Source organism: Mustelus asterias, chromosome 10 (assembly GCF_964213995.1).
Source record: "Mustelus asterias chromosome 10, sMusAst1.hap1.1, whole genome shotgun sequence".
In the NCBI taxonomy this organism is placed as follows: domain Eukaryota; kingdom Metazoa; phylum Chordata; class Chondrichthyes; order Carcharhiniformes; family Triakidae; genus Mustelus; species Mustelus asterias.
Window position 1 is genome coordinate 2141259 of NC_135810.1, and position 27982 is coordinate 2169240.

General features: G+C 45.9%; 1 protein-coding gene across 3 annotated transcripts; it reads left to right on the forward strand.

Annotated features, from left to right (window-relative positions):
- On the forward strand, nt 1–27851 carry pdzk1 (PDZ domain containing 1). Of its 3 annotated transcripts, none has more exons than XM_078221488.1 (9): nt 1–134; nt 7287–7516; nt 9717–9948; nt 12110–12246; nt 14325–14520; nt 15580–15776; nt 17201–17401; nt 21413–21742; nt 26931–27117. In XM_078221488.1, the coding sequence occupies exons 2-9, from the start codon at nt 7307–7309 to the stop codon at nt 26988–26990; spliced, it is 1563 nt and encodes a 520-aa protein (XP_078077614.1). In that variant the 5' UTR covers nt 1–134; nt 7287–7306; the 3' UTR covers nt 26991–27117. The 3 variants fall into 3 exon arrangements, with proteins under 3 accessions (XP_078077614.1, XP_078077616.1, XP_078077617.1); XM_078221490.1 differs by lacking the exon at nt 1–134 and adding an exon at nt 1016–1070 and having other exon boundaries at nt 26931–27851; XM_078221491.1 differs by lacking the exon at nt 1–134 and adding an exon at nt 1149–1272.
- The last annotated feature ends 131 nt before the right edge of the window (nt 27852–27982 follow it).

Here is a 27982-nt window from a genome sequence, read left to right on the forward strand (position 1 = left end):
TGACGTCTTACTATGGAGATCAGAGCAGTGCCCAGACAGGTTTAGAATGAGGTGGAAGAGCAAATCAATGCCAGCCTCCGTGTATCCAAGAACACTGCAGGAAGAGGTTTCATGATCACACCAGGACTACTCAGGTAAGTTTCCCCTTCAGCATTTCCCTTACTCTGTCCTGGGTCCCAGTACCAACAGTACGTCTTCCTACATCCCCAGCAACTCCCCCCCGACTACCCCATCCCCATTTCCCATAACTGCCCTCCAATCACTATGGAATGCTTCACTGTCTATCCTCACAAATATCCCCCCATCTGCCTGATGCTTCTTCTCCCTCTCCACAGTGTTAAGCTACCTAAAACATCTTCAACAAAACCCTTCAACACATTGACTGTCCCTGCAAAATAAACCTTGTTAACCAAGAACAACACAATCTCTTATCACCCAAATGGTAACAAGGTTTATATAGAAATCCTGCAGTACAGATAGAGGCCATTTAGCCCATCGAGTCTGCAGCGACAACCGTCCCACCCCAGGCCTGATCCCCATAATCCCACACGTTTACCCCGCTGGGACACTATGGGGCAATTCGGCATGGCCAATCAACCTAACCCGCACATCTTTGGACTGTGAGAGGAAACTGGATCACCCGGAGGAAACTCACGCAGACACGGGGAGAATGTGCAAACTCCACACAGTCACCCAAGCCGGGAATCGAACACAGGTCCCTGGCGTTGTGAGGCAGCAGTGCTAATCACTGTGCCACCGTGCCACCCAGTCTCCTGACTAAGTGGTGAGGCTATGTTAATTGGTAAAGTCCCATTGCTGCCAGAATTCCCTAAACCGGCATTCCGTTGGGAAAGGGGATTTTGTGACTTATGTCTTTATGGAAACAGACACATTGAATCAATTGTTTGGACATAATAAAATAGGGAATGTTATTGACGTCCTGCTTATATTCTCCAGTCCCTTTGAATTGTTCAACCTTTTAACTAACCCTTGATCAAAGTCCATAGGTGTAGATTGCACCAAAGAAGAGCATTCAGAGATTCTCTTGGAACTGAACCAGCCGGAGTTTGGTAAGCACTTTTCTCCCGTACTTTACCTGTATTAATTTTGGATAGAGATATGACTTGAATTTGATTGTCAGCTGTAAAGTAATCAATGTCTCTGACACCCCTGTGTCTGAATCGCTGATCACATTGCTAACCTGTCTCTGGAATTCCACTGCTCTCCAAGTTTCGGCTGCAATCGAGTAACCTGATTTAATCGAATAAGCAGGTAAATAACTTTTCATTACCAATTCGACACTTCCTGGGAATTTCCACAATTTAAGCAAAGCTGGCAGCCTGGAATTCTCAGTGAAAACATTTTGTTATCGGAACGGGTTCATTCCAGTAACAGACTATTTATCCTGGTTCTAATTTAACACAGCTTTGATTTAGGTCTGATCATTTACTTCCCAAAATCTAGGTTGCAGATGGGGGATGATCACCAAATGTAGAATGTATAATTAATGACTTTAGGTATGTCAACGTAGGGCCATTGTAATGCTCATTTGGAGAGGCAGGGCAGATATGACGGACTGAGTGGCCTCTTTCTGTGCTGTAACTATTCTCTAATTCTATAATTAGGTGATCCACACACCCTTGCATTAAAAGCTTTCGGTGTTAACTGTGGTTCTTTGGTAGCACTCCTGGCCCTGCATAAAGAGGTGCTATCTAAATGCAAAGTTTTTCCGTCTTTTAGACACACTGAGAATAATTATCTCACTCTATGCTGATGTCCTTGGGGTCGCTGCCTGGACCCCAAGGACAAAGACCAAGCCTGTACTCCCTCCAGCGTAGAAAGTTAAGGGGTGATCTAATTTAAGACGATTCAATAATAATTTTAATTCTTGTCAGGGTGATGGCATGGGTAAGAATACACGGAGACCAAACAACCTCACCTCACTTGGTGCAACAGACTGTTACCTTCAAGAGGGTTGATAGAGAGAAACAGTCTCCTCTCCTGGGGGGAGTGCAGAACAAGGGGGCAGGACCTTCACAACAAAAACAGAAAATGCTGGAAAATCTCAGCAGGTCTGACAGCATCTGTGGGGAGAGAATAGAGCTAATGTTTTGAGTCTAGATGACAATTTGTCAGAGGTGAGAGGAAAGAGAACCAGCAGAGATTTATATTTTGAGAATGGCTTCAGCCTACACCATGCCAACATCCAGCCGGGAGTTAACATAATGTTTTTGAAGCAGATTTGCCCCCTTATTCAGGGGGGTTTTGTGGGGCAGGGTGGGGGGGGCAGTCGGTGTTGTAAGATCTGACTGCATGATCAGGGCGACAGTTGGGGTGCATGGGTTTGGACCCCAAACTTCCTGACAGGCAAAGACCTGCATTTTGCCAGCTGCCTGTGTCCCAAGCTCTGAAGTTCTCCCCCTCTCACTATCCGCTCTTGGACTCACCTTTCCTATTCTACACCTGTCCGGGCACCTCCTTATGTGAATCGGGTGTCCAAAAACTTCATTTGATTATTGTTCCTGTCAAACACATGGGGATATTTTGCAACCTTAAAGATGCTAAATGAATGCAGGTTGTTGTTGTACACCCCCAGCTGTTCAGGAGGTCACGATGTCAGGCTACTGGGTGCTGCTGGGGGGGGTCAGGTTTGGCCTCGACTCGAATGCAGCTTCTCTGTCCATGGATAAGAGTCTTCATTCCTCAGCGACTACGTGAGGGGCTCAGTGCGGAGTCCTATTGTCCACAGGCTGATCCCCAGGGCACTACAGGAGCAGGGTTTAAATAAAGCTGCATTTTTATTCACTTTGTTTGACCCCCTTCTGCTCTCTGTTATTGGAAATGGGAAGAAATGGAATGCAATTTGACAGGTAAACCAAACATCGTTCAATCAGATAACGAGTCTGTTCACATGCCAATTGGCTGTGGGAAGGATGTTACATTGGGTGAGCAACCAGCCAGTGACAGGACTGTGGGGGTGGGACAGTTGGCAGCGGTAAGCAAACTTTGGGAAATCATTGGCAAACCCTAAGTGTGGATTGGGAGCAATGTTCAGCTCCCCAGGCTGGCACCTTTATGAGTGTAAGTAGCTAAAACAATATTTATTCAATTAACCAGGGACAGATTGAAGTACATTCTACCCAACATCCAATAAAGCACAAGGTGCATAATAATAATAACAAAATATTGAAACTGAAAAGGAGCAAGTGCTGGAAAAATCTCAGCAGGTCTGGCAGCATCTGTGGAGAGAGAATAGGGCCAATGTTTCAGGTCTAATATGACTCTTCTTCAGAATGCCTAAGGTGTCGAAAGACATGACGGTTGCAATTAGAAGCTCAGTAAATCACTAATCAAGGTAGAACAAAGAACTGCACAGCACAGGGACAGACCCTTCGGCCCACCAAGTCTGTGCCAACACAGATGCCTCTCTAATCTAATATTTTCTAGTCTCTACCTGGTCCATATCCCTCTATTCCCTGCCTATTCATGTATCTATCCATATGCCTCTTGAATGATGTTATAGAATCTGCTTCCACCACCTCCTCCAGCAGTGTGTTCCAGGCATTCACCACCCTCTGTGTGAAAAACCTGCCCCTTACATCTCTTTTAGACTTTCCCCCACTCACTTTCAACCTATGCCCCCGAATAATTGACCCTTTGACCCTGGGCAAAAGACTCTAACTATCCACTCTATCCAAGCCTGTCATAATCTTGTAAACCTCTATCGGGTCCCCCCCTCATCCTCCGACACTCCAATGAAAACAATCCAAGTTTGTTCAACCTTTCTTCATAGTCCATATCCTCCAAACCAGGCAACATCCTGGTAAATCTCTTCTGCACCCTTTCCAATGCATCAACATTCTTTCGGTAGTGTGACGACCAGAATTGTACAAAATAGTCCAAATGCGGCCTAACCAAAGTCTAAGACAGCTGCAATATGATTTTCCAATTCCTATATTCAACGCCCCGACCTATGAAAGCCAGCATACCTAATGCCTTCTTCACCACCTTGTCCATCTGAGTTGCCACCTTCAGGGAACTGTGGATTTGCACGCTTAGATCCCTCTGTATGCTAATATTTCTAAGGGTTCTACCATTTACTGTATACCTTCCTTCTGCAGTAGACCTTTCAAATCGCATCACCTCACATTTGTTCGGGTTAAATTCCAGCTGCCATCTTTCGGCCCGGGTCTCCAGCTGATTTATATCCTGCTGTATCCTCTGACAATCCTCCTCACTATCCGCTACTCCCCCAATTTTTGTATCATCTGCAAATTTACTAATCAGACCACCTACATTTTCCTCCAAATCATTTATATATATTACAAACAACAGAGGCCCCAACACTGATCCTTGTGGAACACCGCTTGTCACAGACCTCCAGTTAGAAAAGTACCCTTCCACTGCTACTCTCTGCTTTCTGTGCCCAAGCCAGTTCTGTATCCATCTTACCCCAGTGGGTGTGCAATGCAATGGAGTATGCATACTTACAGCAAAACAACTCCCATTTGTACAGCACCTTTAGTGTGGTAAAACATCCCACAACACTTCAAAGGAGTCATGTTAGGGCAGGTGATCAAAAGCCTGGTCAAAGAGGCAGATTTTAAGGAGCAACGTTTAGAGTGCTAGAGCTACAGAGACGTTCCGGGAGGGAATTCCGGAGCTCAGGGTCCAAGCAGCTGAAGGCACGACCACCAGTGGTGGAGCCATGAAAATCTGGAGTGTGCAAGACTTGGCAGAGTACAGAATCTCGGAGGGTTGCAGGGCTGGAGGAGGTTAGGTAGGGAGGAGTGAGACCATGGAGGGATTTGAAAACAAGAAGGGGAATTTTTAAAATTGAGCTGTTTCAGGACTGGGGGCCAATATAGGTGAGTGAGTGCAGGGGGTGACAGGTGAATAGGACTCGCTGTGAATTAGGATATGGGCGGCAGAATGAGCTTTAGTTTGCTGCATGACCAGCTGGTCTGGATTCCTGGCCTGGCTGCTCTGCGTTGCCCCCAGTGGTGTTCTGTGAGCTGCACTGATTATCCCCCCCTGTGCGAGTCCAACTGCACACAGCCACACAACCTTCCACACGGGGTAATCATTGTCGAAGAAGCCAAGTTAATCATCAACACAGGCGGAAAGTTCAGCAATGCTCAACAGAAATCGCTGTCAGCAGAATTCCTGGACTTGCGCTGCGTGGAACACTAAAGAAACAGACCTTTGCTCCATTGTTGCTGCTTGAATGAGTGTGTGAGAAATAATACCAGCTCCACAAGAAACCTCAGCTCTGAAATACTTCTCCCCCCAAATTCCTTTCCTGGGAACTAGCTGAGGTCTGCTTGACCTCATGTGGAGCTTTGGTGTGGAACCATTTCAGGCCATAGCCCAGTGTATCAGGATGGAGAAGGAAATTTCTGCCCCAAGATTTGTAACACACACAGGTAGATGTTAAAGAAATGGAATGAACTTCCTCAGGAATTTATATAGTAAATCGCAGAACCCTGAAGAGTATTGATAAGCAGCGGGATCTGAGTGTACAAGTACACAGGTCACTGACAGTGACAACACAGGTGGAGAAGGTAGTCAAGAAGGCATACGGCATGCTTGCCTTCATCGATCGGGGTATTGAGTTTAAAAATTGGCAAGTCATGTTGCAGCTTTATAGAACCTTAGTTAGGCCGCACTTGGAATATTGTGTTCAATTCTGGTCGCCACACTACCAGAAGGATGTGGAGGCTTTGGAGAGGGGACAGAAAAGATTTACCAGGATGTTGCCTGGTATGGAGGGCATTAGCTATGAGGAGAGGTTGGAGAAACTTGGTTTGTTCTCACTGGAACGACGGAGGTTGAGGGACAACCTGATAGAAGTCTACAAGATTATGAGGGGCATGGACAGAGTGGATAGTCAGAAGCTTTTTCCCAGGGTGGAAGAGTCAATTACTAGGGGACATAGGTTTAAGGTGCGAGGGGCAAGGTTTAAAGGAGATGTATGAGGCAGATTTTTTACACAGAGGGTGGTGGATGCCTGGAACTCGTTGCCGGGGGAGGTAGTGGAAGAGGATACGGTAGTGACTTTTAAGGGGCGTCTTGAAAAATACATGAATAGGATGGAAATAGAGGGATATGGTCCCCGGAAGGGTTGGAGTTTTAGTTCAGTCGGGCAGCATGATCGCTGCATGCTGGGAGGGCTGAAGGGCCTGTCCCTGTGCTGTAATTTTCTTTGATCTTTGTTCTTTGATTCTCCTCCTTGTTCACTGTAGTTTTTTGGTTGGCGGAACAGGAGTATTCCCAGTGGAATTCTCACCACACACTATCTCAACTATCTCAAGAGTGTGGAGTGCCAATTGGCTCCCATGCCATTGAAGTGCTGCCCTTCCCCAACTCCCACCCCCAATACCCCCCTGCAAACACCCCCCAAACACCACCCCCACACTCCAAAAATCCTGGCTGAAACATTCAGACCATTGACTCTGGAATCTCATCCAACACATTGTCATTCAACTCTTGACAGTTGTTCACATGCCCCATTCACAATCTTAACAGCAGAAATTCACTGGGGGCAGTCAGAAATCCGGGAACAAAACTCGCTCCAAACTGAGCGAGCTTTTCAAATGAATCCTTCTGCTCAGACTCACTGGCGTAATCACAAACGTGAGAGCTTCCACCAACCAACACAAACAGCAGCGGGAGTTTGGAGTAAAAATATCTATTCCTCTTTGCTCTGTAAAATATTGCTTGATAGATTAAAGTAGTAATTTGGTGCAGTTTAATTAACGCAGCTGAAGGTGGATGAATGTGAAAATAAGTCCAGGAACTGTGAATAATCTGATTTAAAATATCTGAAATATAACTCTAAAAATTATAAACATATTCATTTTATTGGTATGCACCACTCAGTTTCTTAGCAAATTAAGTACATTTTTAACATTTAAGAGTTTTAAATAAGTGCCTCTTATGGCATTTATGCTTAAGAAACGCTTTATATAAGGAGCCTCCGGAATGCGTGTGGACAGGTACAATTGGCAGAAACCCATCAAGGGGATTCACCCATCAAGGGGACATGGCCATTCTCATGGGCAGGGCTGATTTGCTGTATGATCTTTAAAAAACTGGCACAACGCTTACAGAAACTCGAGTTGTGCTTGACATAACCTGCGTTAAAAGTTTAACGACCCTTTGGCTGATTGCCAGTGGCTTTTGTTGAAGAAGCTGAACCTTAGATACCAACCGAAATATCCATGGATTTGAGAGCAGCCAGTTCACAATCTGACCCATTACTGACATGTGTTTGATCATTTCAGGTCTCTGAAACGCTGAAGGGATGGCAGCTGGCATTCAACCCCGGCTTTGCAAACTCTCCAGGAAGGAGGGTGAAAGCTTTGGTTTCTTCCTGAGGATAGAGAAGGATATTGAGGGGCACTTGGTCCGCTCTGTGGTGACAGGAGGTCCAGCTGACGATGTCGGACTGCGAGACGGTGATCGAGTCATTAGGGTCAACGCAGATTTTGTGGATAGTGAGGAACATCATCAGGTGTGAGCTGCACATACAACCGGCTTATTGTTAACATACCCCAGTTGTACACACACATATACATAGAATCATAGAATCCCTACGGTGCAGAAGGAGGCCATTCAGCCCATCGAGTCTGCACCAACCACAATCCACCCAGGCCCTATCCCCATAACCCCACATATTTACCCTGCTAATCCCCTTGACACTAGGGGGCAATTTGGCATAGCCAATCAACCTAACCCGCACATCTTTGGAGTGTGGGAGGAAACCGGGGCACCCGGAGGAAACCCACGCAGACACGGGGAGAATGTGCAAACTCTGCACAGACAGTGACCCAAGCCGAGAATTGAACCCAGGTCCCTGGCACTGTGAGGCAGCAGTGCTAACCACTGTGCCACCATGCCGCATGCAACTAGGATTTCTGTGAATCACAATAAGAAGAAAGTCTTCTCATTGTGATTCTTGCTGAATGAAATGTTGAAAAATAGTTTGTTCTTCGTGTTATGATGGTCGTGTGGCAGATGGTCAATAGGTCGCTATGTGAGCCTCGTTGAACAAGAGCTCCCTAATTGAGCGAGTGGAGGCTTGCTCAACAGGGAAAGAGCAACCACGAGGCTCCACTCAGGCCAGCAGTCGAAAGACTCGGGACTGACATGCACTCTGCAGCCACTGAACAGCGTTCAGGCATCACTGTAAATAAACAAGTGATTGGTAAGAATATCACATGTAGGATGCTGTGGAATTTTACATGATAGGGTTCAATTTAACTTGCCAATTTCAATATTTTTAAGGGACTAGACAGAGTAGAAGCAGGAAGGATGTTACCCCCTGACTAAGGGGGGGGTGGGTTTAGACCATGGGACACAATCTCAGAATAAGGGGCCGGTTATTTGGGACTGAGATGAGGAGGAATTTCTTCACTCAGAGGATGGTGAATCTTTGGAATTCTCTCCCCTAGAGAGCTGTGGAGGCTCAGTCACTGAGTGTGAAATCAATCGATTTCTGGATACGAATGACATCAAGAGACTTGGGGGAAAGCACAGGAAATGGCGCTGAGGTAGATGGGCAGCCATGATCTAGATGAGTTTCAACGCTGAGGGGCTTAAAGGCCTCCTGCTAGGTTCCTAACTCAGGTACAGGTGTTTCCTGAAACGACAGGTGCATTTTCGAGGCAATGTTGTGAAACAGTCAAGGCAGCTCAGGGGGTAAGGAATAAAAGAACAGAAGCAGAATGAAAAGTGTTGGCACCTGCTTTCTTGAAGGAAATACATCCTTTCTGGGCCTCATGTTCACAATAACACTGTGGTAATTAAACAGCATTGATAGACCTGCTTGTGAGCAACACACTGGTCCGAAGCTTTTCTTCAACAAATTATAGGGAGTTGGAGAGAAGAGAAACAACAAAAGTTTCTACTCACAGCGAAATAATGGTTTATTTCTCTTTGTGATTGTGTCGATCTGGACAATAAGCATTAAGTTGCAAATCGATATTCGTCATCAGAGATCAGCTGCTTACACAATTCCATTGTCCATTCACCATCTCCACCAATCCCACTGCCCACTGTCACAGTCATTTCCATCCACCAGCCACTCGCTATCAATGCCCAATCCCGCAACTGAATAAAAACAAGAGGAACTGTTTCTAGTGGCAGGAGGGCCAGTCACCCGAGGGACACAGATTGAAGAAAAATTGACAAAAGAAACCAGAGGAGGAGATGCTGCTTTTTTTAACGCAGCGAGTTCACTCCCACGGAGTGTAGTTGAAGCCAAAACGTTGTCTGATTTCAAGAAGAAATTAGATATAGCTCTTGGGGCTAAAGGGACCGAGGGATATTTGGGGGAAGGGGGGGATCGGGGTATTGAATTCGATGATCAGCAATGATCAGGATGAATGGTGGAGCAGGCTCGAAGGGCTGAATGGCCTCCTCCTGCTTCTAGTTTCTATGTTTCTCTGAGTTGTTGTGATCTGGAAAGGATGCCGATTCAGTCATTACTTTCAAAACGGAATTGGATAACTGTTTGAAAAGGATTTTTTCAAGGCTTTGGGGAAAAAGCGGGGGAGTCAGACACATTGGATAATTCTTTCAAAGAGTTAGCACGGGTATGGTGGAGGATGTAAACTAATTCATTGGTTACCTGTCAGTAATTGGTTTCTATCACATGGTTTTATAGGGAAAGTGGATAACTCCACATTCCACACTCTCACTCTCTGTTCCAGGTGGTCGACCTGATTAAAATGTCCGGCAATTCTGTCAAACTTCTGATATTGGATGACGCGTCTTACACACAAGCCAAGAAGCAAGGCGTGAATATATCCCAGTTGAGTGGAACCACTGCCAGTCCAGTCCAGCCTGTGATGAACGGAGTCAGTGGAAAAACACCACAGCCTAAACTGTGCTACCTGGTGAAACAGACTTCGAGCTTTGGATTTTCACTGAAGACCATCGAAGGTAAAGCTTTTAAATAACTTTGTGTGTACTGATTGAAAAAGGCAAACTGTGTGTTCACCTTTACTGAAAAGAGCTTGTAAAAATCTTGCTGCAGATATGTAGGGCTTTGGCAAGACCACATCTGGAGGAATAGTTCTCTTAGCTAAGAAGGGATATACCTGCCTTAGAGAGGGGTGAAACTATGGTGTGGTCGATTGATTCTTGGGATGCTTCATGAGGAGAGATTGAATAGAATTGGTCGATTGTCTCTTGAGATTAGAAGAATCTTATCGAAACATGTCAATTTCTTAGCAATAGATGCTAAGTGGGTGTTTCCTCTGGCTGGAGAGTCCAGAACCTGGTGCCATGGTCTCAGAGTAAGGGGTTGGTCATTTAGGGCAAACACACTAACGTATCAAATCATGAGTTAGGAGCAGGAGGAGAGCATTTAGGCCCTCAAGGCTGCTCCACCATTCAATGACATCATGGCTGACCTGATTTTAGCCTCAACTCCTCTACTCCTGATACTCTTTGCTGCTCTCGTTAGTCAAGAATCCATCAACCCCTGCCTTAAAAATATTCAATGACCCCCTGCTTCTGCTGCTCTCCTAGGGAAGAGTTCCACAGACTCATGAGTGAAACTTTGGAATTCTCTACCGAAAAGAGCAGTGGATGGTCAGTCATTGCATTTGTTCAGCTGGGGATCAATAAATTTTTGGACATGAATGGAATTCAAGGATATGGGAAAGGGCAGAAAAGTGGACTCAGTGTAGATCAGCCATGCTTTTACTGAACAGCTGAGGTCTGAAATAAATGATTCAAAAAATCACTATTGTGATGTAAGCATTGCTGGTTAGGCTCGCTTTCATTGCCCATTCCTAATTGCCTTTGAGAAGAAGGTGGTGGTGAGCTGGCCTCTTGCAGCAGTCCATGTGGTGTAGGTACATCCACAGTGCTGTGAGGGAAGGAGTTCCAGGATTTTGAGTCAGTGACAGTGAAGGAACGGCCGATATATTTCCAGGTCAGGATGGTGAGTGACTTGGAGGGGAACCTCCAGGTGGTGGTGTCCCAGGTATCTGCTGCTCTTGTCCTTCTAGATGGTAGAGGTTAAGGGATTGGAAGGTGCTGCCGAAGGAGCCTTGGTGAGTTCTTGCAGTGCATCTACTATCTACTACTGTGTCTAGATAGTGGAGAGAGTGGATGCTTGTGGAAGGGGTAGCAATCAAGCGGGGCTGCTTTGTCCTGGATGGTGTTGAGCTTCTTGAGTGTTATTGGAGCTGCCCCCATCCGGGCAAGGGGGGAGTATTCCATCACACTCCTGACTTGTGTCATGCAGAAATTTTAGACCTTGATGTTTGAGCGAGTTTGATTTGCCTGTTGCCGATGCACTAAGTTAGCGTTGTGATAACAATCATGAATAACTGCAACCCCAACTACTTAGTAAGTTCAAGAATACGAACAGTGTTCTTTACTTCTATCTGTTCTTGTGCTGAGCTCACCTTAACAAGGTGGACACTCCTGTGTAAAAATAACTGTTTCTGCCCAGAATAGACAGATGCTTGAGACACTGTGGCTGGTAACATTAACATAGATCATAGAATCATAGAAACCCTACAGTACAGAAAGAGGCCATTCAGCCCATCGAGTCTGCACCGACCACAATCCCACCCAGGCCCTATCCCCATATCCCTACATATTTTACCCGCTAATCCCTCTAATCTACGCATCCCAGAACACTAAGGGGCAATTTTAGCATGGCCAATCGACCTAACCCGCACATCTTTGGACTGTGGGAAGAAACCGGAGCACCCGGAGGAAACCCACGCAGACACGAGGAGAATGTGCAAACTCCACACAGACAGTGACCCAAGCCGGGAATCGAACCCAGGTCCCTGGAGCTGTGAAGCAGCAGTGCTAACCACTGTGCTACCGTGCCGCCCTGGTTATTTCTGGTTATCACACTTTGGAGGGGATAACCAGCCACTTGACTGAAAGGTGAATAATTCAGGAAGTGGGAAGTGTATGATTTTACAGGGTTAATTTTAAGATGTGCGGTGGGTGAATGTTGGAAAATGGACATTATCCACACATTCAGGGAGTGAACACCCCCCCAGGATCTTCTGCCTGATTAAACCCAGGGATGTGTTAAGGTCAGTATTTAGTCAAACCTTTCCTTTTGCAGGAGTCCCTGGCCTGTTCATGACAGAGATCACTCCAGCTGGTGCTGCCTTCAACGCTGGAGTTCAAGCCAACGACAGAATCGTGGAACTGAATGGGGAAAATGTTGAGAACATCAGTCATCAGCAAATGGTGTCGAAGGTACTCTGCAAAGTTCTGACTGGTTCGGGTGCATCGGCCGTGTTAAACTCTCCCTCAGTGTAACCCGAACCGGCGCCGGAGTGTGGCGACGCGGGGATTTTCACAGTAACTTCATTGTAATGTGAACGTAAGCCTACTTGTGACTAATAAATGAACTTTACTTTGACTCATTCCCCAAATGTATCATGAAATCCTCTTAGCAACAACAAAGCACCTTCAATGTATTTTTAAAAAAATTAATTTGACGGGATGTGGGCGTCACTGGCTGGGCCAGCATTTATTGCCCATCCCTAACTGACCTCCACGGTGGCACAGTGGTTAGCACAGCTGCCTCACAGCGTCAGGGGCCCGGGTTCAATTCCGGCCTTGGATGACTGTCTGTGTGCAGTTTACACCTTGTCTACGTGGGTTTCCTCCGGGTGCTCCTGTTTCCTCCCACACTCCAAAGATGTGCGGGTAGGTTGATTGGCCATGCTAAATTGTTCCTTAGTGTCAGGGGGATTAGCAGGGTAAATACGTGGGGTTATGGAGACAGGGCTTGGGTGGGATTGTTGTCGGTGCAGGCTCGATGGGCTGAATGGCCCCCTTCTGCACTGTAGGGATTCTATTCTATCCTATGAATTTCAGAGGGCAGTTGAGAGTCAACCACATTGCTGTGGGTCTGGAGCCACATGTAGGCCGGACCAGATAGGGATGGCAGATTTCCTTCCCTAAAGGACATTAGTGGTCGTATGGGTTTTTACAACAATCGACAATGGTTTCATGGTAATCAGTAGATTCTTAATTCCAGATTGTTATTGAATTTAAGTATCACCATCTGCCATGATGGTATTCGAACCTGGGTCCGTAGATCTTGCCGGGGATCTCTGGACTACTAGTCCAGTGACAATATCACTACGACACCACCTCCCCAAACATCCTTAGGCAGGGTAACAGGAGTTTTTTCCAAAACACTGAGCTGTAAGGAGACTGTAGGATGAGTGAAAGGACTCTGAGAGATTCCAGAGCAGTTAAGAGTCAACTACATGGGTAAGGACGCCAGATTTCCTTCCCTAAAGGACATTAGTGAACCAGATGGGTTTTTACAATTGATGATAGTTTCATGGTCATCGTTTTTCATTTCCAGGTTGTTTATTAATTAATTGAATTAATCTCACCGGCTGTGGAGCTGGGATTTGAACCCATGTCCCCAGAGCATTAGTTCAGGCCACTACAATATTAGCTCCATGACATTATTGTTATGCTACCATCTGCCTCCCAAACTGCCAAGGCCCTAAGCTCTGAACCTCTCTGCCACTCCACCTGTCACTCTCCTCCGCACTGCATAAGAAGCAGCTTAAAACTTCCTTCTTTGACCAAGATTCTGGCCGACTGTCCTAACATCACCTTATGTCTCTTGGTGTCAAATTTTGACTGATAATCGTAGAATCATAGAATCCCTACAGTGCAGAAAGAGGCCATTCAGCCCATTGAGCCTGCACTGACCACAATCCCACCCAGGCCCTATCCCTGTAACCCCACATATTTACTCTGCTAATCCCCCTAACATTAAGGAGCAATTTACCATGGCCAATCAACCTAACCTGTACATCTTTGGACTGTGGGAAGAAACCGAAGCACCCAGAGGGAACCCACGCAGACATGGGGAGAATGTGCAGACTCCACACAGATAGTCGCCCAAGCCAGGAATCGAACCCGGGTCCCTGGCACTGTGAGGCAGCAGTGTTAACCACTGTGCCACCGTGCCGCCCAAATCCTGTGACGCACATTGAGATTTTGTTGTTAAAGGTGCTATGTAAATGCAGCTTGCTGGGATGGTAACATTGAAGTTGCTGTTAGGGCACGTTGCAGGTTAAGAGGACGCGTGAGACCATGGTATTGTGATTATGTTTGTTTGTCAAGATGGATTATTCGAATCCTGACACACAAACTCTACCTGAGGAGTGACTTTCTGAGTTAAACCTGGAAACATGACAATGATTTACAAGGTGACCTATTGGACATGGAGGTCCTTATCAAAACATACAGTGCAGAAATAAGCTTTCTGTGTATTTTTAACAGCGTTGTGTCTTATTCAGATGAAAGACTCGGGGAACTCGATTATGCTCCTGCTAACCGATGAGGTCGCGGACAAATATTTCAAAAGTAAAATGACGAAGGTTGTGGCGTCAATGGCAAGTGTGAAAGGACTGCCTCACAAACCACGGATAGCGCAGCTAACCAAAGGACCTCAAGGCTACGGTTTCTATTTGAGAGTTGAACAAGGACAAGAGGGTATTTATTGTAAAGCAGGATGTTATTTGTAAGGATTTGAGTTTCTGATTCTGCACCCCTGGTGGGCGGCCTCACCAATGGGATTCTGCATCCAGAAATCATCGGGGTGGCCCTTGGCCTTGACAAACTCTGCCTTAGAAAGGGAAAAATAATATCAGCCATAGTTCCTGCTCCTGTTCCTGATTGGGTCCATGGGGCAATAGTTGCACTCCCAGAACCACCTCTCTCCCCCCTGGAGAATGTTTCAGAAAGTTGACAATCAGCCATGCGTTATGTTTATGGTTTAAGACTCTGTTCCTTCCAGACCTGACTATTCTAATGCTCTCTTCACTGACTTTACACCTTCCATCCTCTGTAAATGTTAGCTCACTCAGAACTCTCCTGTCTGTATCTGAACTCACATCAAATCCTATTCACCAATCACCAGCACCACTGAGGGAATGAAGGGATGTGGGGAACGGGTGTGAAAGTTGAGTTGATGGTAAAATGTCAGCTATGATCTTAATGAGTGACAGAGCTGGTGTGATGAGCTGTATGGTCCACTCCTGCCCTTATTTATTATAATTGTGAATCTTTAGTGACCTGACCTTCACCAATAATTGCACAGTTAAGCAGCAATTGTGATTGTTAAACTTTTTTTTGAAATTTCAATTGCAACACTTAGGTAGACAGGACCTGATCCCTTTGCCTCGAGTGATCTGCATTTTAACTCAAAAGATGAGTGTCTTACTCTCTGGCATGTAGAGTCACCTTTGAGCGAACTCAACCCATTCCCCAGAGTGTGTCACTATCTGATCAGAAATTGAGAATCTTCTCAAAGAGAAACAAGGTTGGCTGGTGTGTATAGTGAAGAATAAACAGAGATGCTGTAAAGGTTCCAGTAAGCCTTTGGGTTCAAGTTCAGGACCTTTACCCTGCATCTAAGCTGTGTTTCCATCGGGTTCCTCATTGTTATCCCCAGGTGTCATTCCAGGTTTGAAGAGTCTGAAGACTTCACCACGGTGGAAGTGATCTTGGAACTGTTGGGTTTATTGATACAATCCTTTTGTAAATGTCTAGGTCACCTCATCAGGGAGATTGATCCAGACAGTCCAGCTGAAAAGGCTGGGCTATTTGACGGTGATCTTCTGGTCGCTGTGAATGGGGATGTGGTAGAACATCTACATCATGAAGAATTAGTTGAGAAGATAAGGAACTGCGGGAACAAGACCACATTCCTTGTTGTCGATCATCAAACAGATGAGCTTTACAAAAAGGTAGGTGAATGAATCAACATGGAGCAAACCAAAAATGAGTAAAGCTGAGCGGCATTAGGAGTGGAATCTAGAATTCTCTCAAATTGCAACTCCAGAACAGGGGGGGTTTTAATCACAGTTGACTTTATTCTGATGCACCATAACAATTTTAGCAAAGAATATGTGTCCTTTCCTAAGGGAGGATGAACAGAGAGTTCATAGCACAGACCTGCTGATCCACCTCTTGTTGAGACGTTACAAGTGCCTTTGCAAACCCTGAGTTAGATTGGGAATATCAGCCAGCGTCTCTGCTCCCGTCTGCTCACAGTTAGCAATGCTGTAATGTAGGTGTGCAGGTATCTCACCAGAAGGAGGAATTAACAATGACCTCTATAAATGGGTAGAGATCAGTAACACTGTACAGTACAATTACTTCTAGGGTCAGTAACTCTGTACAGTCTCACACCCCCAGGGTCAGTAACTCTGTACAGTCTCATACCCCCAGGGTCAGTAACTCTGTACAGTGCCATATCACAGTAAGGAGTCTAACAACACCAGGTTAAAGTCCAACAGGTTTAATTTGGTAGCAAACGCCACTAGCTTTCGGAGCGCTGCTCCTTCGTCAGGTGAGTGGAAGATCTGCTCATAAACAGCAAACATGATTGGAATGTGAGTCTTTACAGCTCATCTTAAAGTCTTAAAGGTACAGACAATGTGAGTGGAGGGAGCATTAAGCACAGGTTAAAGAGCTGTGTATTGTCTCCAGACAGGACAGTTAGTGAGATTTTGCAGATCCAGGCAAGTTGTGGGGGTTACAGATAGTGTGACATGAACCCAATATCCTGGTTGAGGCCGTCCTCATGTGTGCGGAACCTGGCTATCAGTCTCTGCTCAGCGACTCTGCGCTGTCGTGTGTCGTGATGTGCAAAATCTTACTAGCTGTCCTGTCTGGAGATAATACACATTTCTTTAACCTGTGCTTAAAGCTCCCTCCACTCACATTGTCTGTACCTTTAAGGCTTTAAGATTAGCTGTAAAGACTCACATTCCAATCATTATTCATGTAAATTGAGTTTGTGTCTTTGTGTCCTGTTTGTGATCAGAACTCCCACCCACCTGACGAAGGAACAGCCTGTTCCGAAAGCTAGTGGCTTTTGCTAACAAATAAACCTGTTGGACTTTAACCTGGTGTTGTGAGACTTCTTACTGTGTTTACCCCAGTCCAACGCCGGCATCTCCACATCAGCCCTGTACCCGCAGGGTCAGTAACACTGTACAGTCCCATATCCCCCCAGGGTCAATAACACTGTATAATGTGAACAACCTGAACTATGAACCTGTGACCTTTCCAGAATGGTGCTAAGAACAATGTCATCCTGGTTGTTCAAGGTGAAGGTTACATTAAGTTGGAACATTTACATCACTGTCTTCCTGTCCAATCACAGGCTGGCATTTCTCCAATCTGTTACTGGGAGGAGGTTTATGAATCGCATCAACCAATGGAAGATGAGGAGTCCCGAGAGAGCCAGAGATCAGCGGACAGCCCTCAGCACGGACCCAAAGTGTGCCACCTCACCAAAGGCCCAGATGGATATGGCTTCACACTCAATGCAATCAAGGGTGTGCAAGGACAGTTTATTAAACAGGTATAAACACTCAGTGTGAGATCAAAGTAAGAATATAGAATCTTACAGACTGGGAGGAGATCATTTTGCCCATCGTGTCTGCGCCAGCTCTTTGCATGAGCTAACCAATGAGTTTCATATTCCTTTTTGAACGTTCCTGTTGATGGGCCAGGTGGAGAAAAGAATACTCAACATGAGAAATAGGTATAGAACAAAGAAAATTACAGCACAGGAACAGACCCTTCGGCTGTCCAAGCCTGCACCGACCATGCTGCCCGACTGAACTAAAACCCTCTACCCTTCCGGGGACCATATCCCTCTATTTCCCTCTATAGATAGTGGTTATGCTGCGGAATTAGTAATCCAGAGTTAAAATCCCAGCTGTTTAAAATAAATTAATTAAATATATTTGGAACAAAAAGCTCACCTCAGTAATGGTGACCATCAAATAACCAGTTTATCATAAAAACCCACCTGGTTTGCTAATGTCCTTTAGGGAAGGAAATCTGTCGTCCTTACCCGGTCTGGCCTACCAATGATACCAGAGCCACAGCAATGTGAATGGCTCTCAGCTGCCCTCTGAAGAGGCCGAGCGAGACACTCGGCTGCAGTCAGGAAGGCAGCTTGCCATCACCTCCTCAAGGGCAATTGGGGATGAGCGGTCTATGTTGGACTAGCCAGAGATGCTCGCATCCCAGAATGAACAATAAAAATCTGATGACGGATCATCCAGACTCAAAACATTAGGCCATTGAGTTGGATGATCAGCCATGATTGTGATGAATGGCGGAGCAGGCTCGAAGGGCCGAATGGCCTACTCCTGCTCCTATCTTCTATGTTTCTATGTGTCTATGATGGCTCTATTCTCTCGCCACAGATGCTGTCAGACCTGCTGAGATTTTCCAGCGTTTTCTGTTTTTGTGTGCGGTTGAAAAAGAATCTCTGCCCCGCTCTTGCAGCCAGTGTTAGAACCATAGAATCTCAACTGTGCAGAAACAGGCCATTTGGCCCATCAAGTCTGCACTGACTCTCCAAAAGAGCATCTCACCAGGCCCTCTGCCCTATACCTGTAACCCCACACATTTACTTACCATGGTTAATCCACCTAACCTACACATCTTGGGACACTAAGGGGCAATTTAGCATGGCCTATCCACCTAACCTACACATCTTTGGGCTGGGAGGAAACCAGAGCACCCAGAGGAAACCCACATAGACACGGGGAGAGTGTGCAAACTCCACACAGACAGTGACCCAAGGCTGGAAATGAATCTGGATCCCTGGCATTGAGAGGCAGCAGTGCTAATCACTGTGCCACCATGCCGCCCACAATATAGCTGATCCAGTTAAACTCCTGGTCAATGATAATCCATCATGATATTGACAGTGGAGGAACTAACAATGGCTGAAGGTCATGGAGAGGTGATTTTTTTATGCTCCTTTCATATTATTAGGAATCCCATAGTATTGAACTGCCAATGAAATCATAGAATCATAGAAACCCTACAGTACAGAAAGAGGCCATTCAGCCCATCGAGTCTGCACCAACCACAATCCCACCCAGACCCTACCCCCATATCCCTACATATTTTACCCGCTAATCCCTCTAATTTATGCATCTCAGGACACAAAGGGGCAATTTTAGCATGGCCAATTAACCTAACCCGCACATCTTTGGACTGTGGGAGGAAACCGGAGCACCCGGAGGAAACCCACGCAGACACAAGGAGAATGTGCAAACTCCACACAGACAGTGACCCAAGCCGGGAATCGAACCCGGGACCCTGGCGCTGAGAGGCAGCAGTGCTAACCACTGTGCTACCGTGCCGCCCGGCACGGGCTGCACTATTGCTACATTAGGTAAATGAAGGGTGGGCAACAGCAGTATAGATGGATGTGACAAGTGAAACTATGACTGGAGAGACTTGGATCAATTATAGTTTCTCTGGTTAATTGAAGGTCATTTGTGTAACTCCTCAGTCAATAATTAATGGTGAGGTCTCTTAACCTGAGTCGATACTAGTATAATATTGAGATGGTTAGTTAAAGATACAAGGACAAGCTAAAACAAACAGCCACAAAAAATTGATATACACAAGGCGAGGTCCAAATTTATTCTTCAATTTTTCATAGAATGTGAGTCGCTGGCAAGGCCAACCTTTATTGTCCATCCCTAATGGTCCTTGAGAAGGTAGTGCTGAGCCTGTAGTCCATGTGGTGTAGGTACACCCACAGTGCTGTTAGGGAGGGACTGCCTGGATTTTGATCCAGCGACAATAAATGACTGGCGATATATTTCCAAGTCGGGACGGTGAGTGGCTTGGAGGGGATCTTCCATGTGGTGGTGTTCTCACTTAGCTGTCCTTATCTGTCTAGATGGTAGAGGTCACAGATTTGAAATGAGCTGTCACAGGAGCCTTGGTGAGTTACTGCAATGCAAAATGTGTGGCGATGAGTCAGGTTGTTTGCTTTTAAGACCTGACGGAGAATCCTATCGCACAGAAGGAGGCCATTCAGCCCATCACAACTGTGTCTACTCTTTGAAAGAACTATCCAATCACCCACACTTTCCCCTTAGCCCTGCTCATATATATCCAGTTGGCAAGGAATCTGCTTCCATCGCCCCTTCAAGCAGCATGTTCTAGATAGGCTTGCCAGTTGTGATTAGATATATTCCTGGAAGTTTCATCACATGACCTCTGCTATTTGTGATATATATAAATGATTTGGAAGAAGGTGTAACTGATGTAATCAGCAAGTTTGCGGATGACATGAAGATGGCTGGAATTGCGGATAGCGAAGAGCATTGTCGGGCAATACAGCAGGATATAAATAGGCTGGAAAATTGGGCGGAGAGGTGGCAGATGGAGTTTAATCCGGATAAATGCGAAGTGATGCATTTTGGAAGAAATAATGTAGGGAGGAGTTATACAATAAATGGCAGAGTCATCAGGAGTATAGAAACACAGAGGGACCTAGGTGTGCAAGTCCACAAATCCTTGAAGGTGGCAACACAGGTGGAGAAGGTGGTGAAGGCGGCATATGGTATGCTTGCCTTTATAGGACGGGGTATAGAGTATAAAAGCTGGAGTCTGATGATGCAGCTGTATAGAACGCTGGTTAGGCCACATTTGGAGTACTGCGTCCAGTTCTGGTCGCCGCACTACCAGAAGGACGTGGAGGCATTAGAGAGAGTGCAGAGAAGGTTTACCAGGATGTTGCCTGGTATGGAGGGTCTTAGCTATGAGGAGAGATTGGGTAGACTGGGGTTGTTCTCCTTGGAAAGACGGCGAATGAGGGGAGATCTAATAGAGGTGTACAAGATTATGAAGGGTATAGATAGGGTGAACAGTGGGAAGCTTTTTCCCAGGTCGGAGGTGACGATCACAAGGGGTCACGGGCTCAAGCTGAGAGGGGCGAAGTATAACTCAGATATCAGAGGGATGTTTTTTACACAGAGGGTGGTGGGGGCCTGGAATGCGCTGCCAAGTAGGGTGGTGGAGGCAGGCACGCTGACATCGTTTAAGACTTACCTGGATAGTCACATGAGCAGCCTGGGAATGGAGGGATACAAACGATTGGTCTAGTTGGACCAAGGAGCGGCACAGGCTTGGAGGGCCGAAGGGCCTGTTTCCTGTGCTGTACTGTTCTTTGTTCTTTGTTTTTTGTATGACTTTCCCCCTCACACTCCAACCATTGGTCTGTCAACACATCCATCCTTGTGACCCACTGCCTTTCTACACCAATCAGAAAGCACAAAGATTCCTTACCCAATCAGATGCTGCTTAACTGGCAGCCAAACAGCATCCTTTTTTCTCCATTTTCAATATTTTTTATATCTGGTAAAGAGAAAGGTTTATAAAAAATCTTTGACGTCCTGATGGTGTTTCCCCGGGGTCGTGCACAGCAGTGTCCTGGAGATTTGATCTTCAATTCCTGGAGACTCCAGGCCAATCCTGGAGAGTTGGCAACCCTAACTCTAGATGTGAACAATGTGCTGTATTAAGAAAGGTGTCTTTGTCTCTGCCCTAGGTGGCTAAAGGAAGCGCAGCGGAAGAAGCAGGCTTGGATGTGAATGACATCTTAATCGAAGTGAACGGTGTCAATGTGGAGTCAGATACACATGAAGAACTGGTGGAAAGAATAAAGAACAGCACAGTGAAGCTGAACATGCTGGTGATTGGAAAGGAAGATTATGATCACTTCAAACGAACAAACAGCCCAACGTCTCCAGCCGTGATCCCCGAGCCAACGCCAGAGCCAGAAAGTACTGCCGAGAATATCATAGAGGAAAGCACGCCTGAGGAGCCAGTAACTCAAGAACCAGTAGCTGCCAGCCCGACACTGGAAAGGAGAGAGCGGGTAAATCAATCAACCCTAGCAACAACTTACATTTATTTATCTAGCACCTTTCACATAATAGATCCTCCCAGGCTGTCACACAGGGGCAGAATCAAACAGAGTTTGACACTGCTCACATAAGGAGATTTCAAGACAGGGACCAGATCAGAAACTCCGAGGTCGATTATGAAGTTAGCCTACACCCCAACTATTTTTGATTTTGGAATTAGTCTGAGCATAAGGTGTTTCTCTCCAGGTGTGATTCTATTGAGCCACGAGGAAGCTCTTATCAAAATAAACTTTATTTAACAACACAGTTAAAATATAACAAAAAGAATTCAAGTAACTTTTACCAATTGAAATACTGAAACAGGACAAGATATAATTCTTAACTGTGAGCTATTTCAATTAGTTCCAACTTAAGCAATATCCCCACAGACGTAAACCCCATTTCAGAATCAGTTAGCAAGACACACAGGCTTATGTGAATTTTTAGTCCTTCAGCATTTTGACTCTTCTGGCCCAAGATGTAGAGAGAAACCGGTCTTCTGACTGCTAGACAATAGCCTCCAGAGGAAAACTGATCTTCACACAAGTCAAATTTCAGTGAGCGATTGGGAGAAAACAGCTCCTGCCTTCTTCCAGACCTCTGGAGAGAGATACCTGTTTTCTAGTAGGTCCCCAGACTTCAATTTCCAGAGATAAAGAGAGCAAAAGAGCTACTGCTCTTTTCCAAATTCTAGGTGCAACTGTCTGCTTTTTGCTCCTTGCAAGCCTAGCTCCCCCACACACAAGAATTTCATCTTGTCAATGGATCTAATCAAACCCTATTCAGAAACACCGGGGAATAACTCTAAGAATAACAATAATGCATGAGCCCAGATTAAAACAAGCACTCCAATAATTAGGACCAATTAATCTTCTGTAGTATCAGCATGTGAGCTGCCAGCTGTTAGCAAATGGCGCCGTAAGCAGAGCTGCAGCATAAACACACCCTTCAGCAGAAACATGACATAAAATACAATTCTTAAAGGCACAGTGTTGTCACAGATGGGACTCTAAAATGCTGGGTCAAAGAGGTGGGGTTTAAGGATTGTCTGAAGATGTAAGAACATAAGAACTAGGAGCAGGAGTAGGCTATCTGGCCCCTCGAGCCTGCTCCGCCATTCAATAAGATCATGGCTGATCACTTCATGGACTCAGCTCCACTTACCTGCCCGCTCACCAAAACACTTAATTCCTTTACTGATCAAAAATGTATCTATCCTTGCCTTAAAAACATTCAATGAGGAAGCCTCAACTGCTTCACTGGGCAGGGAATTCCACAGATTCACAACCCGTTGGGTGAATAAATTCCTCCTCAACTCAGTCCTAAATCTGCTCCCCCTTATTTTGAGGCGTTCTAGTTTCACCCGCCAATGGAAAGAGCTATGGAGGGAATTCCATACTTTAGGGCTTTGACAGCGAGAGGCACAGTCACCATTCTGAAAGAAAATTAGGCCCGGATTGGAGGAACATCGAGTTTCAAAGTATGCCAGAGTATTTACAGCATGTGTTTATCCAGCTTCCGTTGAATCTGTCCACACGACTCACCTCAACCATTCCATGTGGGAGCAGGTTCCACATTCTCACCACTCTCTGGGTAAAGGTTTCTCCTGAATTCCCCGTTGGGTTTGTTAATGAAGGTCACCGAATCCAGATACTATCATCCCAGACACTATAGCACATCATCTCAGCTGACACTCCACCGCATACTGAACGAGTGCCGGACTGTTAGAGGGTCAGTACTGAGGGAGTGCCGCACTGTCAGAGGATCAGTACTGAACAAGTGCCGCACTGTCAGAGGGTCAGTACTGAGGGAGTGCTGCACTGTCAGAGGGCCAGTACTGAGGGAGTGCCACACTGTCAGAGGGTCAGTACTGAGGGAGTGCTGCACTGTCAGAGGGTCAGTGCTGAGCGAGTGCTGCACTGTCAGAGGATCAGTATTGAGGGAGTGCCACGCTGTCAGAGGGTCAGTACTGAGGGAGTGCTGAACTGTCAGAGGGTCAGTACTGAGGGAGTGCTGAACTGTCAGAGGGTCAGTACTGAGGGAGTGCCGCACTGTCAGAGAGTCAGTACTGAGGGAGTACCGCACTGTCAGAGGGTCAGTACTGAGGGAGTGCCACACTGTCAGAGAGTCTGTACTGAGGGAGTGCTGCACTGTCAGAGGGTCAGTACTGAGGGAGTGCTGAACTGTCAGAGGGTCAGTACTGAGGGAGTGCCGCACTGTCAGAGAGTCAGTACTGAGGGAGTACCGCACTGTCAGAGGGTCAGTACTGAGGGAGTGCCACACTGTCAGAGAGTCTGTACTGAGGGAGTGCTGCACTGTCAGAGGGTCAGTACTGAGGGAGTGCTGCACTGTCAGAGGGTCAGCACTGAGAGTGCTATGCTGTTAGAGGATCAATACTGAGGGAGTGCCACACTGTCAGAGGGTCAGTACTGAGGGAGTGCCGCACTGTCAGAGGGTCAATACTGAGGGAGTGCCGCACTGTCAGAGAGTCAGTACTGAGGGAGTACCGCACTGTCAGAGGGTCAGTACTGAGGGAGTGCCACACTGTCAGAGAGTCTGTACTGAGGGAGTGCTGCACTGTCAGAGGATCAGTACTGAGGGAGTGCCGCACTGTTAGAAGGTCAGTACTGAGGGAATGCCGCAATGTCAGAGGGTCAGTACTGAGGGAATGCCGCAATGTCAGAGGGTCAGTACTGAGGGAATGCCGCACTGTCAGATGGTCAGTACTGAGGGAGTGCCGCACTGTCAGAGGGTCAGTACTGAGGGAATGCCGCAATGTCAGAGGGTCAGTACTGAGGGAGTGCCGCACTGTCAGATGGTCAGTACTGAGGGAATGCCGCAATGTCAGAGGGTCAGTACTGAGGGAGTGCCGCACTGTCAGAGGGTCAGTACTGAGGGAGTGCCGCACTGTCAGAGGGTCAGTACTGAGGGAATGCCGCAATGTCAGAGGGTCAGTACTGAGGGAGTGCTGCACTGTCAGAGGGTCAGCACTGAGAGTGCTACACTGTTAGAGGATCAGTGCTGAGGGTGTGCCACACTGTCAGACGGTCAGTACTGAGGGAGTGCTACACTGTCAGAGGGTCAGTACTGAGGAAGTGCCACACTGTCGGAGGGTCAGTACTGAGGGAGTGCTACACTGTCAGAGGGTCAGTGCTGAGGGAGTGCTGCACTGTCAGAGGGTCAGTACTGAGGGAGTGCTGCACTGTCAGAGGGTCAGTGCTGAGGGACTGCCGCACTGTCAGAGGGTCAGTACTGAGGGAGTTCTGCACTGTCAGAGGGTCAGTACTGAGGGAGTGCTGCACTGTCAGAGGGTCAGTACTGAGGGAGTGCCGCACTGTCAGAGGGTCAGTACTGAGGGAGTGCCGCGGGTCAGTAATGAGGGAGTGCCGCACTGTCAGAGGGTCAGTACTGAGGGAGTGCCGCGGGTCAGTAATGAGGGAGTGCCGCACTGTCAGAGGTGCCATCTTTTGATTCAGAGTGAAAACAAAGCCCAATCTGTCTACTACAGTTGAAGATTATGTGGCATTGGTTGAAGGAAGAGAAAAGGAGTTCTCCCCAGTGGGTAGCTGTTTGAGCTCTGTTATCGCAGCAAGGGTAAATCTTCCTTTTGAACTTATTGCTGGATTAGAACCTCAAGTAAAAGAAATTCTGAATCATCTCGAGAGCTTAATTAGCTGTGCTAATGAACGATGTCGTCCAAGGTAAAATGACTTCTCTTCCAGGTGTTTTAGACCAAACTTATCCCAGGAAGAAATATGCACTGCATATTATAACAGATGTTATTCCTATAAGAATAACACTCAGGGAATGTATAGAATCCTCTAATTAAGTGTCGCAATGTTTATGAGGTTTCAGATTGAGACTACAACCTTTTTAACGGTTACTACATGATAATTTATTATACGTTTAAATCTTGGATTCCATAATAATAGTTCTGAATACTACAAAGAACAAATATAAGATAAACTAATCCATTCAAAATTCATAAAGGTGCTAACTCCACATCCACAATAGGTGATACCATTCTCAGGTTATACAATTAAACTATTTTATACCTACAAAGTGTAAGGTGGTGATGCCAGCGTTGGACTAGGGTGGGCACAGTAAGAAGTCTCACTACACCAGGTTAGAGTCTAACAGGTTTATTTGGAATCATGAGCCTTCGGAGCGTTGCTCCTCTGATGAAGGAGCTATGCTCCAAAAGCTCATGATTCTAAATAAACCTGTTGGACTTTAACTTGGTGTTCTGACACTTCTTGCTGTACAAAGTCTAAAACATAGTTTTTACTGTTTTGATCTTAGTTTATGGGGATATTTAACAAGACCTCAATCCTATAACTGCAGAGATCTTTACTTTCTCACGGATTTCCAAGGTCTATCTGTTTACATAATTTTCTAATATAAAAGGGATCTGCTGCCTTTTGGAATACGACCCTGATATATGTTTTAATTCTGAGGTTTTTTGTTCAAGTATGCTTGATAAAGCAACGCGCTTCTGTTAAAAAATAACTGGAAGGACCTCACTCTCACAGCGTCTTGTCTGTCTCTCTTTGTGTCTGTGAGGGTAAGGTGTATTTCTCACAGAAGACTTCTAGTTGTATTTTGAATTACATTTTAACCCTGTCATTGACTATGTCAATTCCTTAACACAGAGCGATTGAATTTCAATCCCAACCATTACCCTCACACGTGATCATCTGCAGTTGTCACGATCAGTGTTTCGTAAAGTATCGTCTTCCTAATATTGCACTGAAATCCACCAACGTGTTCCTTATTAATGAGGAAGTGTCAGATATATATTACAAGGCTGAGAATAAAACAAAAACTTCTTTATTACATAGAATTTACATAAAGAGGTAATTGCGCCCTTCTGGTCCCTGCTGGTGTTTCTGTTCCACATGAGTCTCCTCTCACACATCTTCACACCCCAACAACAAATCCTCTATCCCTTTCTTCCCCCTCTCCCCCCTTGGACGGTTGTAGGACTGTTGAGGTTAAAGATGGGGACAGGTGAGGCCATGGAGTTAGCTGAACACGAGGATGATATGTTGAAGTGTGAATGGATTGGATGCCAAGGTCAGTTAGCAACAGGACGAGTGGCTGAATGGGACTGGGTGCGAGTTGGATGTATAAATTAAAAACATTACTATTATTTTCTAGGCCGAGTCGTCTTCCTCATCGTCAGCTGGCAAAGCCGCAGATGATGATACACAATTGTAACGAGATCTTAGAGGAGAAGTTTGATCACCTCGCAGCAACCTTTAGCAATTGGAATCACCGACAATGGTTTCTGGCTCAAATTCACTCTCGATAATCAAACTTTGTTCCTCATTCAACCAAATTTCTTACAAAGTGTTTTAAAGAAATGATACTCAATGATATATTTAAAATTAAATCATCAAATCTTACAGCATCAGAGGGTGTCATTTGGCCCATTGTCCAGGTACCAGCTCTCTGAAATTAGCCCCACTCTCTTACCCTTTCCCCTGACATTTACATCCCTTCGTGTATTAATCCAATTGCTTTCTGGAAGTTCCTATTGAATCTGCTTCCACCATCCATTGGGGCAGCGCCTTCCGGATCACAGCATGGTACTCTGTAAAGTTTTATTTCATGTCACCTCTGGTTCTTCTGCCAATCACCTTAAATCTGTGCCCCTCTGGTTACCGAGTGGATTAAATTTCCTTTAAACCTTTTTTCTACTCTACAGAGAATCTCTGGAATGAAATGAATCGTAAGTTTGTAGCCATGGAATTTTGCAAGGAAATATTATTTTACTTGGGCACCAACTTGTATGAATTCAAATTCCTGACCACTGATGTAAAGTGTATTGTGGATGAATGTGCAGTGTGTGTGAGAGATAGCCATGATGGGCTGAATGGCCGTCTGTACCATAACCATTCTGATTTGATGTACTATCCACTTTAGCACTGCTGCCTCACAGCGCCAGGGACCCGGGTTCGAGTCCTGGCTTGGGTCAGTGTGTGTGGAGTTTGCATATTCTCCCCATGTTTTGCGTGGGTTTCCTCTGGGTGCTCCGGTTTCCTCCCACAGTCCGAAAGACATGCTGGTTAGGTGCATTGGCCTGTGCTAAATTCTCCCTCAGTGTACCCAAACAGATGCTGGAGTGTGGCAACTAGGGGATTTTCATACTAACTTCATTGCAGTGTTAATGTAAACCTACTTGTGACACTAATAGATAAACTTTAAAC

Bases quoted from the DNA above. Each gene is read 5' to 3' on its own strand.
- pdzk1 (XM_078221488.1), top strand. From the start codon at position 7,307: ATGGCAGCTGGCATTCAACCCCGGCTTTGCAAACTCTCCAGGAAGGAG. The intron at 15,777-17,200 runs GTAGGTGAATGA...GTCCAATCACAG, and splicing joins CAGATGAGCTTTACAAAAAG to GCTGGCATTTCTCCAATCTG. The intron at 21,743-26,930 runs GTAAATCAATCA...ATTATTTTCTAG, and splicing joins CACTGGAAAGGAGAGAGCGG to GCCGAGTCGTCTTCCTCATC.